The sequence below is a fragment of the Macrobrachium nipponense genome, chromosome 26, assembly GCF_015104395.2.
Source record: "Macrobrachium nipponense isolate FS-2020 chromosome 26, ASM1510439v2, whole genome shotgun sequence".
Lineage (NCBI taxonomy): Eukaryota > Metazoa > Arthropoda > Malacostraca > Decapoda > Palaemonidae > Macrobrachium > Macrobrachium nipponense.
Window position 1 is genome coordinate 19,678,926 of NC_087215.1, and position 19,970 is coordinate 19,698,895.

General features: G+C 37.1%; 2 protein-coding genes across 2 annotated transcripts in view; both read right to left on the reverse strand.

The window, feature by feature from the left end:
- Positions 1-3,471: 3,471 nt before the first annotated feature.
- Positions 3,472-6,837, reverse strand: LOC135200039 (larval cuticle protein LCP-22-like). Its single transcript, XM_064228274.1, has 3 exons — positions 6,684-6,837; positions 4,827-5,161; positions 3,472-3,996 (listed from the first exon to the last, which is right to left on the reverse strand). Exons 1-3 carry the CDS (start codon positions 6,831-6,833, stop codon positions 3,825-3,827), a joined length of 657 nt encoding a protein of 218 aa, XP_064084344.1. The 5' UTR covers positions 6,834-6,837; the 3' UTR covers positions 3,472-3,824.
- An 11,240-nt stretch (positions 6,838-18,077) lies between these two features.
- LOC135200040 (cuticle protein AM1199-like) overlaps positions 18,078-19,970 on the reverse strand; it is a 2,054-nt gene continuing 161 nt past the window's right edge. The window contains exons 2-3 of the mRNA XM_064228275.1: positions 18,578-18,843; positions 18,078-18,444 (exon numbers count right to left, since the gene is read on the reverse strand). Of these exons, the coding sequence (XP_064084345.1) occupies positions 18,276-18,444; positions 18,578-18,843 (435 nt within the window). The 3' untranslated portion in view covers positions 18,078-18,275. The remainder of the gene's footprint in view (positions 18,445-18,577; positions 18,844-19,970) is intronic.

The following is a 19,970-nucleotide window of genomic DNA, read 5'->3' on the forward strand; positions in this document are numbered from 1 at the left end:
GGGAATGAAAGAATCAATCTAAAACATTTATGTAAACTATTGTATGGATGAGCGCCTCAGTGGCGTGATCGGTATGGTGTTGGCTGCGAGTTCGATTCTCGGCATTCCACTGAGGAATTAGAGATGTGTATTTCTGGTGATAGAAGTTCACTCTCGACGTGGTTCGTAAGTCACGTAAAGCCTTTGGTCCCGTTGCTGAATAACCACTGGTCCATACAACGTAAAAACACTATATAAGCCGAAATTGTACGGATGACTCAGTAATTGACTCTTTTAAAGCTACCTATTTGAATATGTGATTCCTTAAGTGAGCACGCGATAGAATCAGTGACTGAGTACCTCAGGAATACCTTTAAAAACGACGGAATGAGAAACCATTCAAAGGTTATTTAAACGAGTGGGCAAACTTACAAAGAATAAAAGATGCCTGCTCAGTTGCTTGGATCCGTCCGTGTACGGCATCCGTGAACCGACCATCAGAAACGCTTTTCCTCCAATATACAGAAATGGCAAAGTTTTCCCCATGTTGTCAATGAAGGGGGAAATTTGACTGGCAACTTCATTTCTAATAAAAAAGAAAAAAGAAAATTAGCGAAAAGGGCGAGTCATACCCACGAAAGAAATATAGAATAGTAAACCGGGTAAAAAAAAAAAAAGTCATATTAATCAATTTTGGACTTTTAAACCGCAAAGGATTAGACTTACCTTGAAGGAAGGTATGACTGCGAATATAAACTTCGTTGTCTTTTGTGATATCTTTTATTGCTGGCCACTTAAACTGAAGCCATTCAAATGACTTTTAGGATATTATTGATACCGCTAGGGTATATACATTCATATATATATATATATATATATATATATAATATATATATATATATATATATATGATTATAATCACTTTAGCACGTGATTCGTTTATCACACATATCCACTGGTGATAGAAGTTCATCGACGTGGTTCGGGAAGTCGTAAAGCCGGTGGGTCCCGTTGCTGATAACACTGGTTCCATGCAACGTAAAAACACCATACAAACAACAGGTGAAAAATAATAGACAGGGTGTAGGTCCTGACCGGTTTCGGCTTTATTTTCAAGCCATTGACAAAGGACTGATACATAGTATTAGCATTCACAAATATATATACTACAGAGACAGTACTGACGAACATACACAACCGTTTGAGACTGCAGATCCACCCAAAGGCAGGTGTCAAGGTAGGAGTGGCTTTCAAAAATCATTTGGCTAAAATTTACAATAAATTCTCAAGGGATACTACCGATTAGGGTACCCAACAGATAACCAGTCCACACCTGACAGGTGTCAGGGAGGCGGGGTTGGACATCTCATTATCATTACTGCCCCCTTACTGTGTTTACAAATATAATAATCCTAGTTCCGTACATTTCTAATGCCTACCTTAAAATTTAAACAGTTTACAAACTTCTTTTGATATTAAAGGATCAAGTTTATACATTCCTTGACTGATGTTCATGTTATTATTGTAACTTTCTTTTATAAGACTCGATTCAATGATATTCCTTTCCATTGCATTATTAGAACACACAAGCTTTTTTGGCCCTTCCCAGTTAATAGCATGACTCGATAGCGTCACTGTCCGTTTCTGATTTCGTTTCCCGTCCACTGGACGGTGGTTCGATCCCATGGGGGGACGAAATTATTATCAACTAAAAATTACCCTTCGGTACATATATGAAAATATATCAATTCCGAGGTAGAGCGAATTAGATATTAAAGGACATTTGTAGCTCGAATGATTTATATGAATCACGGTGATGTAATAAGTATACATATATATAAACAAACACACACACACACTGGCATTGCACAGGAATACATACAAACACCCATAATTATGTTTTTACTCATGTCTGAAGCACAAAAGTTATATTTAGTCAATATTGTATATTTCAAAAATCGCTGGCTGCGAAGTTCCCCACGAAACCAGCATCACTAAGCCTAGTACTAAAATTAATGTGCGTTTCTGCCTATGATTTCAATTAGTTTAGGTGTCCAAGCAACATGAGGAATCCCTTCCAAAAAACTATAACATATAATATAATTAAATAAATATCATAAGGCACTGATGATCTAACACTTGAGATCGTATGATAAGCAATTCATAAGAGAAGAAAGCGGTATAGAATATCTGAAAACTCGAGATTAAAGAGCTTTCATTTACTATGAATATCTTGTCCACATAATTACATTAAGTTTGTTGTGCTGACTTAATAAGGTTACCCAACACTGGCGTATATAGATAATAAACGGCATTTCTTTTGTAATCAACAGAAGGTTATTAGGTACGAGCAATCTTAATTGCAGATAGCTGCTTAATTAAAAAATATCTGTTGGTTCTTATACCAAAGGGTAATATAAATCATCTTAAAGCACATCACAATATTTTTTACGTGTTTTGAACTTTGAACTGTCCTTGGGATTCATATGTAAAGTTTTTTTTTTTAATTTATCTTTCACGTGTTAAGTTTGTTGTTTGGTAAAGGAATGTCTTTTTTTTTTTTTTTTGTAAAAGTATTATAAACTCGCTCGATCGTGGTCTCGACGTTGCCTATTGAAGAAGTATAAAGAATTCTTTTTGAGTTGTTTAGGTTTTGTCGAAATTACTTTTGCCTGCATTCATAAAAATTTACTGTCACACAAAGGGCTTACGTGCATGCACCATGATCATGTTTTATTGCAGATATAAACTGCTTTTCACTAAGAGTAAGCTTTGGATGGATTAGAGATAAGATTCACATTCCCAGTCATATTGTAACTCATGATTCAAGGAAAATACTTTCGCTAAAGTTTCCTTTATTCCATGTTGTATGGCTTTCATACACTCAAACAGAAGCAGTCATTTCCATGTATTTTCAATGTCTATATATATATATATATATATATATATATATATATATATATATATATATATATATATGTATGTATATATATAATACATATGTAATATATATATATATATATATATATATATATATATATATATATATATATTTCAGTATATATTGTGTATGTAATATATATTGTGTAATATATATATCATATATATATATATATATATATATATATTTTATATATCTATATATATATATTCATTATATATATGTATGTATATATATATGTGTGTGTGATAATATTCAATATATATATATATATATATGTGTGGTGTAATAAATAATATATATATAATATATATATATATATATATATATATTTTGTTTTATATATTTAATATATATATGCATATATGTATGTGTATGCATGCATACATATACATATTCGTATTAATTCTCATACACCCAATCAATTAACTCATATTCATTTGTATTTATAAGACATTCGTCCATATAATCATCCTTTTAATGAGCCACCACACATGGGCATGACAAGCCGTAGACGGCGTTAAAATGGATTAAAAAAATAAACACGTCCATGAAATTTCATACAACTTTTAATGGAAACTTAAACAAAAAGCATATTTTTCCCCAATTTTGAATGAAACCCGGTGGAACGAAGTTACCCTATAAATCGGGAAACTTCTTGCAGGTCAACAAGCAAAAGACAGTGACGCACTTGACAAAGCTCACATATAAAGAAATCACTTAGAGAAAACGAAAGCAGCAAAAATGCAGTTGGGAGAAAAGCTTCATGTTTATTCCAAAATGTCAAAGTCACGTTGCCCTTACACCGGATGCAATCATCGCCTGGTTACACGATTCCGACACGAGATAATGGAGGCATTCGTGGCGGCGGCGGTTTCTCTCTGGTGCGGTTTTTGGGTCATTATTATTTGTCCCATCGGATCCCGCGGGCGCGCTGCTCCTCCGCGATGCGGATCTGCTCGATGGCGTGGGCGGGGAGTGGGTGGGGGGTGGGGAGCAGTGGGGATTCGGGGCGGTACCCAAATTCGTCAGCGACGTAGGTCAGCTGTGCGGATCCTCCTTCGGGGAATGGGAAGCTGTGGAAGGTAAAGGGTAAGACTCGTTAGAATCAAATCAGGTTTATATGAGGTTAAATATGCTCAAGAAAATCATTCAAGGGACAAGCTGTACTACAAAGGCAAAGCTATTTGCCCTTGAGCAATTCTAATTTTTCTTTTAAAAAGTTAGAAATGCTCAGTGAAATTATGAAGGACTGACTAAAGGATTTTGCTCCTTCGGGGAAAAGGAAGCTATCAAAAAAAGTAAACCTAACTTATCTTTTATGCATTCATTTCTAGAGAAAAGTAGAAAAAAATTCAGATAAATTAAACAATGTATTTTCTATGAAGGAAAAAATGTATTTCAGCTCTTTATATATTCAGCTCAGAGGATATTATACTTGAAAACTTTCATTATTATGATCCAAGACAGGCTAAAGGATCTTATATTATTCTTGGCCAGAGTATGTCTGTAAACAAGGAAATTTTTTTTCTTTAGACTATTTCTTATTTTTATTTACATGTAGCCAAATCAGTATCAACAATAGTATTTTTTCCTTTAATTAACTGTGCAATTAACCACTAAATTTGCAGAAATACATATGACAAAGTACATTCAAGACAGGTATATGTCCTAGCGGATCAGACAGTTTATCCTCATTGCTACTTGATACCATCTTCTTAATGTCTATCAATTGTAAGTTTATAAGGCACTGATTTTTTGTATTAAGTTATATGATGCAAGATACAAAAATATATAACTCAGCCACCGACTTAAATATGTTTGTGGGATAAGTGCAAAAGATTTACCTTGAGATTCTTTGAGAAAGAAAAAATTTGAGCTGAAAATCTGACGTCAAATAGTTTACCTAAATCCTCCAGCGATGTTGCTTTGTCCCTTGGAGCCGGGAGTTCCAACGGCGTTGACTCGGATGCCGTTCTCGGTCTCGAACTCGTAGCGGAAGTGGCCGTTACCGTGGTCCTCTCGGAGGTCCCTGATGGTAGCAACGGGACGGTTGTAGTAAGGTTGAGGTGTTGGAAGGGGTTGGAACTGTCGAGGAGGAGCTGGCTGGAACTGTTGGGGAGGTGGAGGGCCTGGCTGGAACTGGGACCGGAAAGGCCGCGGGGTCGGGTTGAACTGGAACCGGCGGCCCGTGAATTGAGGGGCGGCGCACCCCATGGCCAAGAGGCCTAGCAGCACAACCTGAATGAATGGAAAGAAAGAAAGATTTTTGATGAAGAATTTCTGTCCCAGGAGCGGGAATATGAAAATTCTAGAACCTTAGTTATACAGAAAGCAAAATGTTTATATAACATTTGTAATGTTTAGAAAGATGTTTAAAGCGCGTCTCAGAGGACTAGCAGCCATAATAGCACAACCTGGATGCACGGAGGGAAAGGTAGAGTGATGTTTCTAAAGAGATCCTGTTCTTGAGGACTGGAAAAATAGACATGGAAAAGTTTGCTGTCTCTTCCTGGATAGGTTTAGAAAATCTACAGTGAAAGACAGAAACTAATCAAGATGCAGAGTTCTAGATTTTCGTTCTTACTCAGATGAAAAAAAATCGAATGCAAAGTAAACTATAACCCTGAAAACGAACGTTCTCTGACAAAGACTATACGGGACGTATGATGAAATTCCTAGTTAACATTGTGAATCACTTAGCCCAATATACAATTTTGCACATGAAATTCGAAAGCGGTAATGCCTTAACGCAGGCGACTTCTGGAGAGGAAGTCGTACAGATGTCATATTGGCCTTAAATAAGTCCAGGAATTCACTACCTACTTTTATATTTCCAAAAGCAAACGATGCCCAAAATTGTTTAGTTGACAAACGTATTGTCCCATAAAACGAACGTTTCTGTAACCCGTCTTGTATAAAGGTGAGGAACAATCTTTTATTGTTAAGAAACACTGTAGATATAACAGGATTTTCCTTCATGGAAGTTGTACAAAGTTATTGAAGTACAGAAACCTTAATTACATTGATTTAGTGTCAACCAGTGGTTGGATTAATATTTTTGTACTCAAAAGACATAAAAAATGCAAAATTTCCCGAAAGATACTAGAATAGAGATACGTCATATGTTCAGCTAAAATCTGATTCTCATCTATAGAGTGAATCGAACATCGCTTATGTGAACCTTTGACTTGGCGAATGGACAACACATATTCAGCCGATTTCTCCTTTAAAGAAAAAGACTTTCCCTCTCGAAAGGTCATACCACGAATAATTCAGTAATGCAGAACTCGTGACTTAAATTTGCCGAATATAAATCTAGAGTTAAAATGCTAGTAGTTTCATGTCTCGAAGTGCACATTCATCTTACTCCGTGATTATGAATCCATTTCTCATTGTTAAGGAGCTCAAATCATAATTATTACCAACGTTTTGGCGTGACAGGAATGCTTGAGCAGTCACAAATTACCACTTGTAAAGTATGAAATGAACACTTCACTTGTTCGCTGTCTCCGCCGCGTAGTATATGTTGACTCGACCAGGATAATTAGCCTAAAGAACTCATAATAGCTGAACAAAAATGGAATTCTGATATTTTTAACATTGCCCGTACCGGTGAAATCGAAATTTTCGTAAGCTACACCCGGCAAATGCGTGAGGTCCCTCTGTGCTACTCTACAGGAGTCAGAGCTCGTGCTAACGCTTGGCAATGCCCTTCAATTCTCACTAGCAAAACGGCTTAAACTCAAGAATCTCAACTCACGATCTTCATTTTAGCTTCGCGAAGAACTACCCCGTCGAGGAAGAGGAGGAGGAGGAGAAGGATCCCTTGTCGGCTTCCAGCTAAAGAGGGAAGAAGTCGAATGTCATGGAGGAGGCTGTCGAAGGTATATATACCATCGCACGAAACCATAACAGCTCCGCTAAAGACTTACCTACGGGAACTTAACGCCGGCGCCCCCCTCCCTTATCCCCTGCTAACCCTCCTCCAGCATCGCGGCCGCCCCCACTTCATACATCTCCACCTTGCCCCGCGTACACGCCCTTGGTAATCCCAATGCTCACGCTTGGTCCTCATTGGAGAACATCCTTGCGCTCCTCCACCCCCCCTCCCCCGCCGAAACCCTCCATCCCCTGGAGGAGGGGATAGAGGGAGGGGGATTCTCGTAACCATCCTAATTGCCGCCTCGGTCGCAGGGTCACAGTTGGGGTCACAGCAGATGCCGAGCAGCCTGGTCAGGTCAAGATTATCGTGGTCTAGGGCCTATAGGCATGACTGATGATCTGGAACATTGAACCACGGTTCCTTTTGTAGCCAGCAGTCGGGGTCTTCTGGGGCGCATGGGAACTCAATCCGCCATTTTGAAGTGGACGCAAACGGTGTCCTTTTTCCATCCGGTAACCAACCTGGGAAAAGAATTTATTAAGCACGACGGAACACAGCCGAATGCTAAAAATAACCCGAGATCTTGAAACAGGTTCTCTGGTGTGAACTAAGCAATAGAGACCGGTTGTAAATAAAGATGCCTCATTATCTCCCAGGTATTTTTTTTTTATCCTGCATGGAATCCATTTTCTGTAACAGTGCAGATTCCGATGCAAATTCAGTAACCAGCCTCTCAGCATATTAACGGAAGCACAGACAAACGAATGGAATTGTGAAAAGTGGGAACAAGAAACGGGAGTGAAAAAAACAAGGCCGTTAAAATAACTGTCTGTAACGAACGCAAGAATCCTTATATAGCAAAGTAACATCGACTGAACACACACACATGGCCATTGCAACTGACCTTTATGGCTTTCGTGGCAATTCTTTTCTCGCTTTCGGTGGAGAAACTCGGGACATTACGGCCATGAAATCCCAACAGGAGAATGCATGTGGTCTTCGGATCATTTTGACGATGGGTGTATATGTCAGAGGAGGTTCCAAAAATGTTTCCCGCTCTTCTCGGGTCTCGCTTTAAATAGCTACAGATGGGAAATGGGGATTGTTTTTTATTTATTTATTTATTTTCTATTTTGTAATTTAATGAGATCACCAAGTCCTTTGGCGGAAGGACTTGCTCTTGAACATTGGAATGAAGACAGTTAAAAGAATTTGGACATGTAAGTGGAAATGTGCCGAATAAACGGAAAATAGTGCTCCTTAGAGTTTCTTGGACGATGGTAAGAACCTTTGGTACCGTCTATGGTGTGCTACTTACGACACTGCTGGCGGTAAGCAACTTCCAAAGAGAGGATATATAAATGCCGAGTCATTACACGGAGAGTTTATTGAGTTGTGAAACAAAAAAATAATCGCGGAAGCTCTACGAAATTAAATGTATTTCTTGGTTGAGTGAGGGAAAATTAATAATGTAATCACAGAGATAATCGTTTCTTCGAAATAAACGTCATATTACACGCACGAAAGCTCAATGAAACATGAAATTCTTAAGTAAATAATGGGAATTATATTAAATTTCGTAGATGTATATACGTGTAGTTCTAAATTAAAGATTACCAACGAATCTGACAGAAATGGAAAATAGACCATTAAACGAAATTACTACTAAAGGTAGATCCTTGGCTATCTCCCCTCCATCAAACGGTCGGTCGAATTCAATATGAGTTGCAACCTGTAGACCTTTAAAAGGGAGGGGACGGGGGTGGGGTGTGTGTCAAAGGTGACGTTTAATCATGCGATATTCATTCTGCCATGACGCTGGCAAACGCTGGCATGAAATAGCCTCAAAAGAGATCGTAAATCTCGCGTTCATCCGTGCGTTTTTGGATCGCACGTGCTCGTTCAAGCATCGACTCCCTTTTGGCATTTCGCTTTGGCTTAGAGGAAAGTGCAGAGAAGGACACAAAGCATAAATGCTATATATATATATATATATATATATATATATATATATATATATATATATATATATATATATATATATATATAAATAGTACGACAAATTGCTGCATCACCCGCAGTTGCTGTTAGCTGGATAGTTTAGGCAGTGTAAATGATAACATTATCGATAATTATAAAAGAGTGCATCAGTAATAATAATGATAATATTTGTTGTAATACTGTGATGAGTAGAGATAGTAGTGATAGAGATTGTTATTGTTATCGCAAGAATATCGAAAACAGCACTGATAATAATTATTTTGGTATATGTATAGTAGTATGAATAGTAATATGGATAATTGTGTCATTGTTTAACTTATTTAAACGTTAGCAACAAACTGGGAGATATAGAAATATCTTTTTTGTGTATCAGAGCTCGAGGAATAACTTCGTGTCAGCATCATTATCCTGAAACTCAAATTTCCCCGTTGTTACCCCACTCCAACAGGCAGCAACCCCCATCCCCCCTAATTATTCTACTCTGCTGTATTTTCCTAACCCCTAACCCTTATTCCTCCAATCCCCAACCCAACCCCTACACCGCCCCAGTCTTTATTATCCTTTGTCCCCGCCTCATACCTCGCATGTTTTCTTATCTGTCGTCTCTTCGCTGGTTTCCTTTTGTTTCCTTGTATGTTTGTGTTTTCCCTCCTCTGTTTATTTGTTGGTATTCACGTTTTACTTGAACAGCTTCGCGTCCTTTTTAATCTTTGTCAGATTTTTTACTTATTCGGTTTTTAAACGTTTCTTCCCCAGTATTTATTTTCTCATACCTCCTCTTTCTCCATCCGTGTGATACCTGTTTTTCGTTTATTATTATTGTGATCCTCTTGTGCATAGCCAGCCTCTCTCTCTCTCTCTCTCTCTCTCTCTCTCTCTCTCTCTCTCTCTCTCTCTCTCTCTCTCTTTTCGTTTATTCTCAGAACTGTTTATGTTGTCGTTTGACCACAGTGTCCCCCAAGATTTTTATTTATCTTTTTATTTTTTTTAAGAATCTCAGCCTTTTCCCTCATTCGCACGACCTTTTCAGTCGCCTATTCTCTCATTTTATTCAAAACATTCAGCTTCTCCGCTTCCTTTGTAATTCGCATTTCAGTATTTCTCTTTTTTTTTTCTTTACTTAACGCCATACATCATCTGCTTTTAACGAATTTCTCCCTTAACTCTTCTTTTTATCTTAGCATTATCTCCTTATACCTCTCTCTTTCCAAATTTTTTTTTTAACCCCTTCTCCATTCAGTATCTTTCATCTGCATATCCTCATCCTTACTTTCATTTTTCCTTGACTTCTTTTGTTCTTCTCTTTTACTTGGTGTTCCACTTTGATGGCAACATCTCGTTCTCAGCCTCGCCTTCCTTTTGTCCCTATCCACCCTGAACTTGCCTTTCCCAAATCTTCGTTTTCTCATCATTATTATTCTCTATTATCTTCTGCTTATATTCGCGCGGAAGACAAACGTTTACATATCCTTAATTGTTTCATAATTCTCCCTTGCCTTATCCAATTTCTTTTTTTATTCCTTTTCATTCTTATTCCTCTCTTACTCTCCCTCTTTATCTCCCTCTTCATTTTGTTCTATATTCGCATAAAGAAGAGGAGCGCTCCGACGGGAGGAAACTCCCGCCAAAAATGAGGGGGGCGGGGGCGTGGGCTTGAAAACAAAGGTTATTTCCTCCTGCATTTGGATGGAAAAAAAATTCATTTTAGTATTTATAGCCTTTAATAATGTATCGCTTTGGAAATCTGGAGTGTTATGTGATTTTAGAGTTATATGATATAGCACTTTATACGTCAGTTCCTAAGAATAAAAATTTCGATGGTTACCTTGAGTGTATTGAGTATAAATTGACTGATTTAGTTTTGCAAAATGGCGTTACGATTCTTAAAGTGTATAGGCTTATGGATATAACTGGAAACGCAACCATTGATCGTGAATAATAATAGTAATAATAATAATAATTAATAATAATAATAATCGGAGCGCATGGTTCAGTACAACACCGAAGACTGAAACGATGTTAGTCCTTCACAGCCCAGAAATGCCGCTTATTACCCTGAAATATATCCGGGTGCACTGTGGCCACAGACGCGCATTGTTTAATTAGTTATTCATTATTCATCTCATTGTCGCTATATAATATTATTTTCATTCAATAAATTTTATCTCGCCACAAACAACAATGATGTATGCGTAGAAGGAACTGCGTCCTTCGTGACGATTAAAAGAAAAAGAAAAAAAGAATTAAATGAGAGAATGGATGAAGTTGGACGATTAATAAAAAGAAGCATCAGTATTCATAAAGCATTCACAAAGAGTGCCTTTGGTGAACATTATAATGGCATATCTAATTCTAAATCTGTAGTATATTCAGTACATTGTTCTCTAGTCGTTTTATGAGCAGTGCTATTTTCTTTTAGATAAAACACGGAAGTGATTGGACTTTTATCTGACTTACTTTAATTTATTAATTTTTAGTTTTCTGTCTGTCCGTCCGTCCGTCCGTCCGTCCGCCCTCAGATTTCAAAAACTACTGAGGCTAGAGGGCTGCAAATTGGTATTTTGATCATCCATCCTCCAATCGTCAGACATACCAAATTGCAACCCCATAGCCTTAGTAATTTTTATTTTATGTAAGGTTAAAGTTAGCCATGGATCGTGCATCTGGCAACGCTTTCCGGAAGCAAGAGACGCACCCTCAATCTACCGCAACTGAGAGCTGCCGGTCATAGACTCATAGTTGATGGTTTTATACAGGATTATACGTTGTACAGAAAACTTGATTGCGCTTAAGAAACTTTTTAGTATTTTTGTTGTTAACATGATGGCAAATTCACTATTAACTGCAATACCGCCTCTTGAGGATAAAGTAAGACCCCTTCTCTGTGTGAATCTTGGTGTACTGTCAAATTATTTCTTAAAATCTTAAAGCTTTGCGAGGACTAAATTACATATTATCCTTATCTTATACTGGGCTGCTGTTATATATACTTGTATATTGTTTTACACAAATTATTCATGTTGATGAAATTCTCTAATTAGAGGGTTTATTTGTCTCAGAAATTCATTGGTGAGCTTAAGACAACAGATGCAAGAAATCACATCATCTAGGACGTTACAGTAGGGAATTCAATCGTAGAATAGGAACTAATACTGCAATGTCATGTACACACAAACACACATATGCATATATGTGTGTATAAAATTAGAGTATTATTTCCTCCTTTTTTTTCATTGACTTCCCTACTATAACGTCCTAGATTGTGTGAGCTCTTGCATCTGTTGTCTTAAGCTCACCAATAAATTTCCGAAACTAATAAACACTGTAACTATTTTAGGAATGGGTTCTTCTGACTAGGCCCTGAAACGTTCATTAATGTGTATGTGTGTGTGTTTGTGTCTTGTGTGTATATTGGGGTGAAAAGGTGAAATCGGAGTGGGATCGCACCATCTGCGACTCTACCGTAAGCAGTGAAAACCTTTGTGATCCAGTACTGCATATCCATAATGAATTTGAATTTGGAGCCTTAGCAATAGCTACTCGATTAACAATGATCCATACACGAAGTCAGGTCCAGTCCGCCTTTCAGCATTTGCATTGGCATGTTCCTCAATAACCTTCCTAAGCGTGTCTATGCCTTCTTATTTTCTTAATATATGGCTGTCCGGTTGCTGTTCCAATAAGCGGCAGTGTCCCTTTTAGATGCGCGCGTTCTTTTGAATCCCAGTTGGGTGCATTGCGCGTAAGTGTTCCTGACACCTACTTGCTGTCATTTCACTCTTTCTCTTGTTCATATATGTATTCATACATAAGTCCTTATATACACCAATATATGTATGTATATATATATGTGTGTGTGTGTTTGTGTGTGCGCTCGTGCCTGTGTAAATAAGGCATATGCATATATTGAAAGAAAACATCTTTACCACTGTAATCTGAAGATCCTTAAGTATTATTGTAAATATAATTTTGTTCATTTTCCTCCAGTCGAAAACTGTTATGGAATAAGAGCCGAAGTTTCTTTGTACTTTATATATTTAATAATACTTTATCCTTTCATTAAAAAGAACACGTCAATTACAGTCAGCGGGGACCTGCGGATGAAAATACCTCAAACGATTGTAGGGCGTCTGTTTTTAAATCTAAATAGATTCTCTATCTCTTCTGAAGAAATATTTGCATGCAACAAAGATAATTGCCGAACTACAGACGTATATGTGTAAATATTTTATGTTAGGTACAAACACATTAAAGCACAACAACACGCTCATTGCGCAGATCATAAAGTGATTAGATATCCACCCACATACTAATGAGGTTAAGCGCACTGATAGCATGCAGTACGCTTAGAAAGTACCTCCGTGCGTATAAGCGCGTACTGTCTTACAGAAATATATATATAAATATATATATATATATATATATATATATATATATATATATATAGATATATATATATATTTAAATGCATACATTACCTACTATTATCGGTACATCAATAATTTATATATATGTATATATATATATATATATATATATATATATATATACATATATATATATATATATATATATATATATATATATATGTGTGTGTGTGTGTGTGTGTGTGTGTGTGTGTGTGTGTGTGTAATCAGTGAAAAAATGAATACATTGCCTACTATTGTCGGTACATCATTTTGGCATCCTAAGAATTTTCTTAACGCCAATCAGACCCCCTCAAAAAAATAAAAATAAAATAAAAACAGAATGCAAGCACGACTTACGACAGCAGGCAAACATGACAGCATAATGATCCAGATCCCTTTAAGCACAGGAAATGATTTCCCGTCGTTCAGCTTATAACAAAATATTGGTTACGAAACAAAGGCGTGAAGTTTTGCTCAAACATAATTGGCAATTGCCGCGAATAACGTGTTTAGTTTAAAACAACAGCTGCGGTAAGTGCAAGAGGTCTCATGGTCGGAATAATATTGTTTCTGGCTTTTGAGACTTTTCAAGGGAATGTGCTCAATCAGTTTAATGACAAAAGGTATCAAGGGCCGCAACCTCTGACCTTCTTGTGGATTTCTGTTTTGAGAATTTTAATGTGAAACACGGTTTTGCGGTGCGCACTTAATGTATAATTAGGTAAGAATCAAGACTCACTGCTTGTTTGTGCGATCTATGGTATAAAATATGAGTATTAATGCATTCTCTGCATATGCGCCATTTATAGTTATGAAATATTTCCAGAATAATGCGTATATGCACATATGATTGCAAATTGAAATACATTTCCCTTTTATTTTGCCTGCACAGGGTGGTCATATGGAAATTAAAACCGGATATAGTGATAAACGTTAAATACAAAATAAGTAACGTACTGTGGGACCAATGTTGTTTTGAGTTTCTCCATACAAGGTACGTCGTTCGACGTGCAAGTGGGGAAATGTAAGAACATTTGCAATTAGAGGGAAATGTTACGTTTCTTTCCTACGTCGTGTCCGTTCGAAAGATCCTCTTTCGTTGAGAAAAATATTTCCATTTTGAATTTAATTGACAGGCACTCAAACATTCGAGTCAATCGGTGTGATAGGTACCGAAGTGGATGAGATGAAGGATAAAGCTCTTTCTATTCAGTCATTCAATCCTACACAACTTCCTAATTACCGCAAAACCTCTTTTATTGTTGCCAGGATTACTAAATCTCAAAATCTTGATCGTTTATCCAGCTGCCATTCTATCATGACTTAATTTCCAATTATTTTTCTGCGTCAGCTAGATCCAGAGGACTTAAGATCTATTATATGTATATATGTGTGTGTGTGTGTGTGCGTATAATACAGATTCCTAAGAATATTTAGCACAATAAGAAATCCTAACAATGTTTAGCATATTAAGAAATGGACTTGAATCAAATGAGAAAGATTAATTTGAAATTTTGTCCTCAAGCAAGTCCAAACAGACGACCTCCTCCTCCTCCTCCTTTTTCTTCTCGAGTGTTACTTTAGTAGATTCAAATCAACCGTACATTTGATGTCTAGGCCAGTCCTTTACGACGCTCCTAATTGGCTGTTGAAAAGCCAGTCACAAGGCTGGAAACACTCAGTCTCTCGAGAGAGTTCACATAGTAGGATCTACGTTCCACCTCTCCTGATGTATACGTCTTTCAGGAGAGGTGGAACGTACATCCTGCCTATGGGAACTCTCGAGATTGGCTTATCAACAGCCAATCAGAAGCGTCGTAAGGGACTGGCCTAGACATCAAATGCACGGTTGATGTGAATCTACTATAACACTCATTGAGTTGCTCATTTGATCATTTATGTGGCGGATGCTTAACGGACAGAGGGCCCCTCCCTGACTCCATCATATCAACACTCCGCATCTCCTTTAATTAAGTTCCCTGGAATTGCATTAATCATTTCCAGACCTGAACGAAAACGGAAGGAAACTGAAGGAAGAATATTCACGCCACAAGCACATCTAGAGAGCATGTGACGCTTTTGATTCACCTTCAGCACAATATGACACACCAGTGCATTTCCAACTGTCAAAGAATCATAAATCAAAAGTATTTCGCAACGAGTTGTCTGGAGGCCTTCGAGATGAAATTTCCGAGGTGTGATTCGACCCAGTTTTATTGACGCTGGAGTGAAGAAGCCTGAGAATGATGATCCCCAGTTTCTTTCTTCGTCTTCTCGATGTCGAACTGAATTATTCACTTCACCTTGATATTATCTTTGCATGCTCTGATATGAGAATTTCTTGCTTGAACGGAGATATTTATGACGTTTCGTACATCGTATTAGAATTGTTAAGCGCTTAACACCGTCAAAAAAAAAAAAATAAATAAATAAATGCATACAAATGCGCACAAATAAACATACACACGTACACTCATCTATATGTGTATGTGTGCTTTATACGTATACACATATAAATCAGATCAAATTGCATTCCAGATAAATCAAAATTACTGTTGCGATACCAACAATAATTTTGACAATCCAACCTTTTACAAAACTTAACATCTCTGTATAGATGTCCTTTAATTTCCCTTCAAGAAGAGAATCACGTCCTGCCATAGAAAGAAGAAGAGAAAACAAGCAAAACGGGACTCATTGATTTCCTTAAGGAATGTTTTAAAGTTTCCTTCTTTCCTTTTCCAGTGAACCAACCTCGATTGGAACGGAAGAGAGCGAACGAAGGCTGAGTCAGGAATCTTTGGGGGGGGAAAAGTGTTGAGAGCGAGAGGTCTCAACCCCTGTCTTACGAGATTAATCTTCTTCGTCTCTTTGTGTCTCTCTCGCTTCGACGGTCTTCTGGATTCCTTTTAGTTGCTTCACTTCACTCGGCGGTCTTTTGGATTCCTTCCAATTGCTTCCCTTGACACGGCGGTCTTTTGGATTCCCTTCAGCTGCTTCACTTAACTCGGCGGTCTTTTGAATTTTTTAAGTTGCTTCACTTCACTCAGCGGTCTTTTGAATTCCCTTCAGTTGTTTCACTTCAGATCCCCCACCATATGAATAAAAGATTGATTGGTCTTAATGTTTTACCGATTTTTTTTCAGAGAGGTAAGACGATATAACCAAAATTCGTGCAATTAGAATTCTGTGTATTATCTTTTTTTTTTTTACGTTGTCCATCAAATAAACTTTTCATTTCCTTTAAAGTTCGCGTCATGCCTCGACAGATTTCTTACCTCATCTATATTTTTCTTGGTTACGTATACTGAAGTTTCCTCTACCCCTTGTGTAAGACGACAATATCAATGAAAATAAAATGGAATTAAGTCGAGAACATGTAGGAAAACACAATGTACTATACCATTTGGCTCCGAGCAAAAGGGCGTATTAGGACTTCCCACCTGAATCCACCCGCCTTAATCGTGTCATAATTTCGAAGTCAGAGCGAGCTAATCTTCGAACATTACTTATTCGGAAATACCTTTGCTGGGTAAAAATAAAACCTTACATCTGGCAAACTGCAATCTCTTACGCTACTTATAATGTTCCTGGAGGATTTATTTCGTTGAAATCTTCTTCCACTTATGGCCTGTGCGACAAAATGCTGATGAAATTTTCATTTGTAAATCAAAAACACACGAGAGAGAGAGAGAGAGAGAGAGAGAGAGAGAGAGAGAGAGAGAGAGAGAGAGAGAGAGAGATGATGGAATTACTGAATGCCCAATACTTCCGCACAAAGAATGAGAGGTCTTTATATTGTTAGACTTAAATTTAGAGGTTCACTTAGATGTTCGTAGACGTTCATTGATAGAAAATTAAAACTTACTCTTATATTGCAAGTTGAACCCATCCCTAGGACAAGTTAGGCTAGGGTCAGGAGGTTAAGCCAGCGCAACTAAGATGGCTTATATCGGTCATGCTGAGGTCATGAAATGTCAAGGACAGCTCATTTCTCCAAAAGCAATGAAGTTTGCATCGGGAGGAGACACCCAACTAGATGTCGTGTGTGTGTGTTTTTTTTTTTTTTTTTTTTTTTTTTTTTTTTTTTTTTTTTTTTTTTGAGAGAGAGAGAGAGAGAGAGAGATAAATATTTTCTAAACTCGACGCTACACAAACTCATACATAAACTTATATATATATATATATATATATATATATATATATATATATATATATATATATATATATATATATATAAGATATAAATAAGAATCTAAATAGAATCTGCTGGTCACTTTTTACAGATGCTTCTCAAATTTCTTCACACTTTTCGGATACGCATGTCACTACTAAGCCTTAGATCCAAGTCTGAGGCTTTTTAATGACAAGCGCATCCAAAAAGTGTGAAGAATCCGAGTAAGTTAAGAAGGCATTGTGGTTGTTTTAGTTACACACACACACACACACACACTTATTATATATATATATATATATATATATATATATATATATATATATATATATATATATATATATATATATATATATATATGAGTGTGTGTGTGTATATATACAACTGAATCACGGAAATTTGGAACACGATAAATGAATATATAAATAAAGGCAAAATCTGCGAAGGGAAGTGACACAATATTTCACTTTCGTTCGTGGATTTTGCCTTTATATATATATATAATAGTATATATATATATATATATATATATATATATATATATATATATATATATATATATCATATTGTCATCAAGATTTCTTTGCGTATTTAGAGATGATGTGCTTCTCTTCCGTAATCATTATTCTAAAGAAGAAATAGGGCTTTTGATAAAAGGAATAACACACCGTAGAAATAAAACTAAAATTTCCGTTTTGATTGTATATTTCCGGATATGTGGTTGTACATGAAAATGTATTAAATTGACAGCGTAGGATGAATATTAGAATGAGTTAGAAGCCCCAATTTACGTAGTAATGTGTAAAGCAAAAAGCTTGCTGTAGGTCCTCGATTCATTGGCCCATAAACAGAAGTCTCTTCGTTGCATTTCCAAGTAACAGTCCTCTAGTCGAAACGGATCCCGCTGGCGCGCTGCCGTTCTGCAGTGCGGATCTGTTCCACTGCATGGGCGGGCAGGGGGGGAGGAGTGGGGATCAGTGGCGACTCAGGACGGAAACCGAATTCGTCGGCTACGTAGGAAACGCGGCCGGAACCTCCTTCAGGGAATGGGAAACTGAAAGAAAGAAAGAAAACTCCGTTAGTCACTGTAAAGATCGATTTATATTATAGCTTCTTGTCTTTTTTCACCAGAATTTGTTGTCCTGTTGCTTTATCCTTGAGCCAGAGTGCTCACTCCGTCCCATTACCTGAAGGCTCCGGCAATGTTGCTCTGCCCTCTGGAGCCTGGCCTTCCGACGGCGTTGACGTTGATGCCGTTCTCCGTTTCGAACTCGTACCTGAAGTTACCATCGCCCCGATCCTCACGAACGTCTCTGATGGTGGCAATGTGACGGTTGTAGTAAGGTTGGGGTGGAGGGAACGGCCTGAAAGGGCGAGGCGTGAACGGGGAGGCCCTAGGGAAGAACTGAGGGGCGCCGTGTCCCAAGGCCAGAAGGCAAGCCAAGACAACAACCTGAGGGAGACAAAATTTCGACTTTAAAACATTTAATTTTTTGGTCTATTTAGGATTCATATCTCTCTCTCTCTCTCTCTCTCTCTCTCTCTCTCTCTCTCTCTCTCTCTCTCTCTCTCTCTCTGCCGTGACTTTGCACCGAATCCGGCGATAGTTGATGTTAGTGGTTTTCTGGAGGAAAAAAAAACCTTACTATCCTCAAATGTTGCTATTCTGTGGTTCCTTATTCCCTAAAATGCTTCTCGTTCCGTCAAATGAAGAGAAATAGTTGAAGGCCGTAAGATGTTCGTTTTTGAATATGATTCTAAACTCTGTACTAAGACTAACCTCAAAAGGGCGTCAAAAGCTATCTTGTATGCGCAGTGGAATAAGATACCGTGTAATTCAACGTTTAAAAGAATCCGTAACATTAATATAGGAAAAGATAAGTAATGACTAATATGAAGAGAGGAATAACATATGTTTGTATACTCCTCACTCGATGAGTAGGAAATTACACATCAGAAACCTATATGTAAAAATACTCAGAGGAAGATGGTGTCACTGATATTGCAAGATGGAACCCTACTTTCTTTTACAAATAGCAAAGTATTTCTCGTGAAATATCGGCAAATCACGTCAACATTACTTCTGCATTTCCAAGTAATCTTATTTATGCAAAATACTTGGACACCGAATGCACTTTTGCAGAGTGATACTACTAAAACGGCACCTTAAGTTTAACCTTTTTCGGTTGATAATATAAAACTTAAGCGGAAAGCTTCTTACCAAAAAACATATGAAAGCTTCAAGCAAAGCTCAGTAGGACAGGTATGTAATACAGCCACAAAGGACAACTCGGAATATAGCTAACTTTATGAAGATCTCAGTATCCAGGCGTTTCATATATATATATATATATTAATAAATAATAATATATATATCATATATATAATTATATATACATTATATATATTAAAATATTAACAATATATATATATTAATATATACATATATATATATAATATATATATATATAATAATTATATTATATATGTACGTACTGTGATGTACATATATTTCCCGAGCATTTGATATCTCAAGTCACAAATTTAAACAAAATCAGTCTGATTCCCAAAGAAATACCA

Excerpts from the sequence above, each read along its gene's own strand:
- LOC135200039 (XM_064228274.1), bottom strand. The coding sequence starts at position 6,833 with ATGGTTTCGTGCGATGGTATATATACCTTCGACAGCCTCCTCCATGAC. Across the intron at positions 5,162-6,683 it reads GCGAAGCTAAAATGAAGATC|GTTGTGCTGCTAGGCCTCTT; the intron begins GTGAGTTGAGAT and ends CCATTCATTCAG. Across the intron at positions 3,997-4,826 it reads AACATCGCTGGAGGATTTAG|CTTCCCATTCCCCGAAGGAG; the intron begins GTAAACTATTTG and ends TACCTTCCACAG.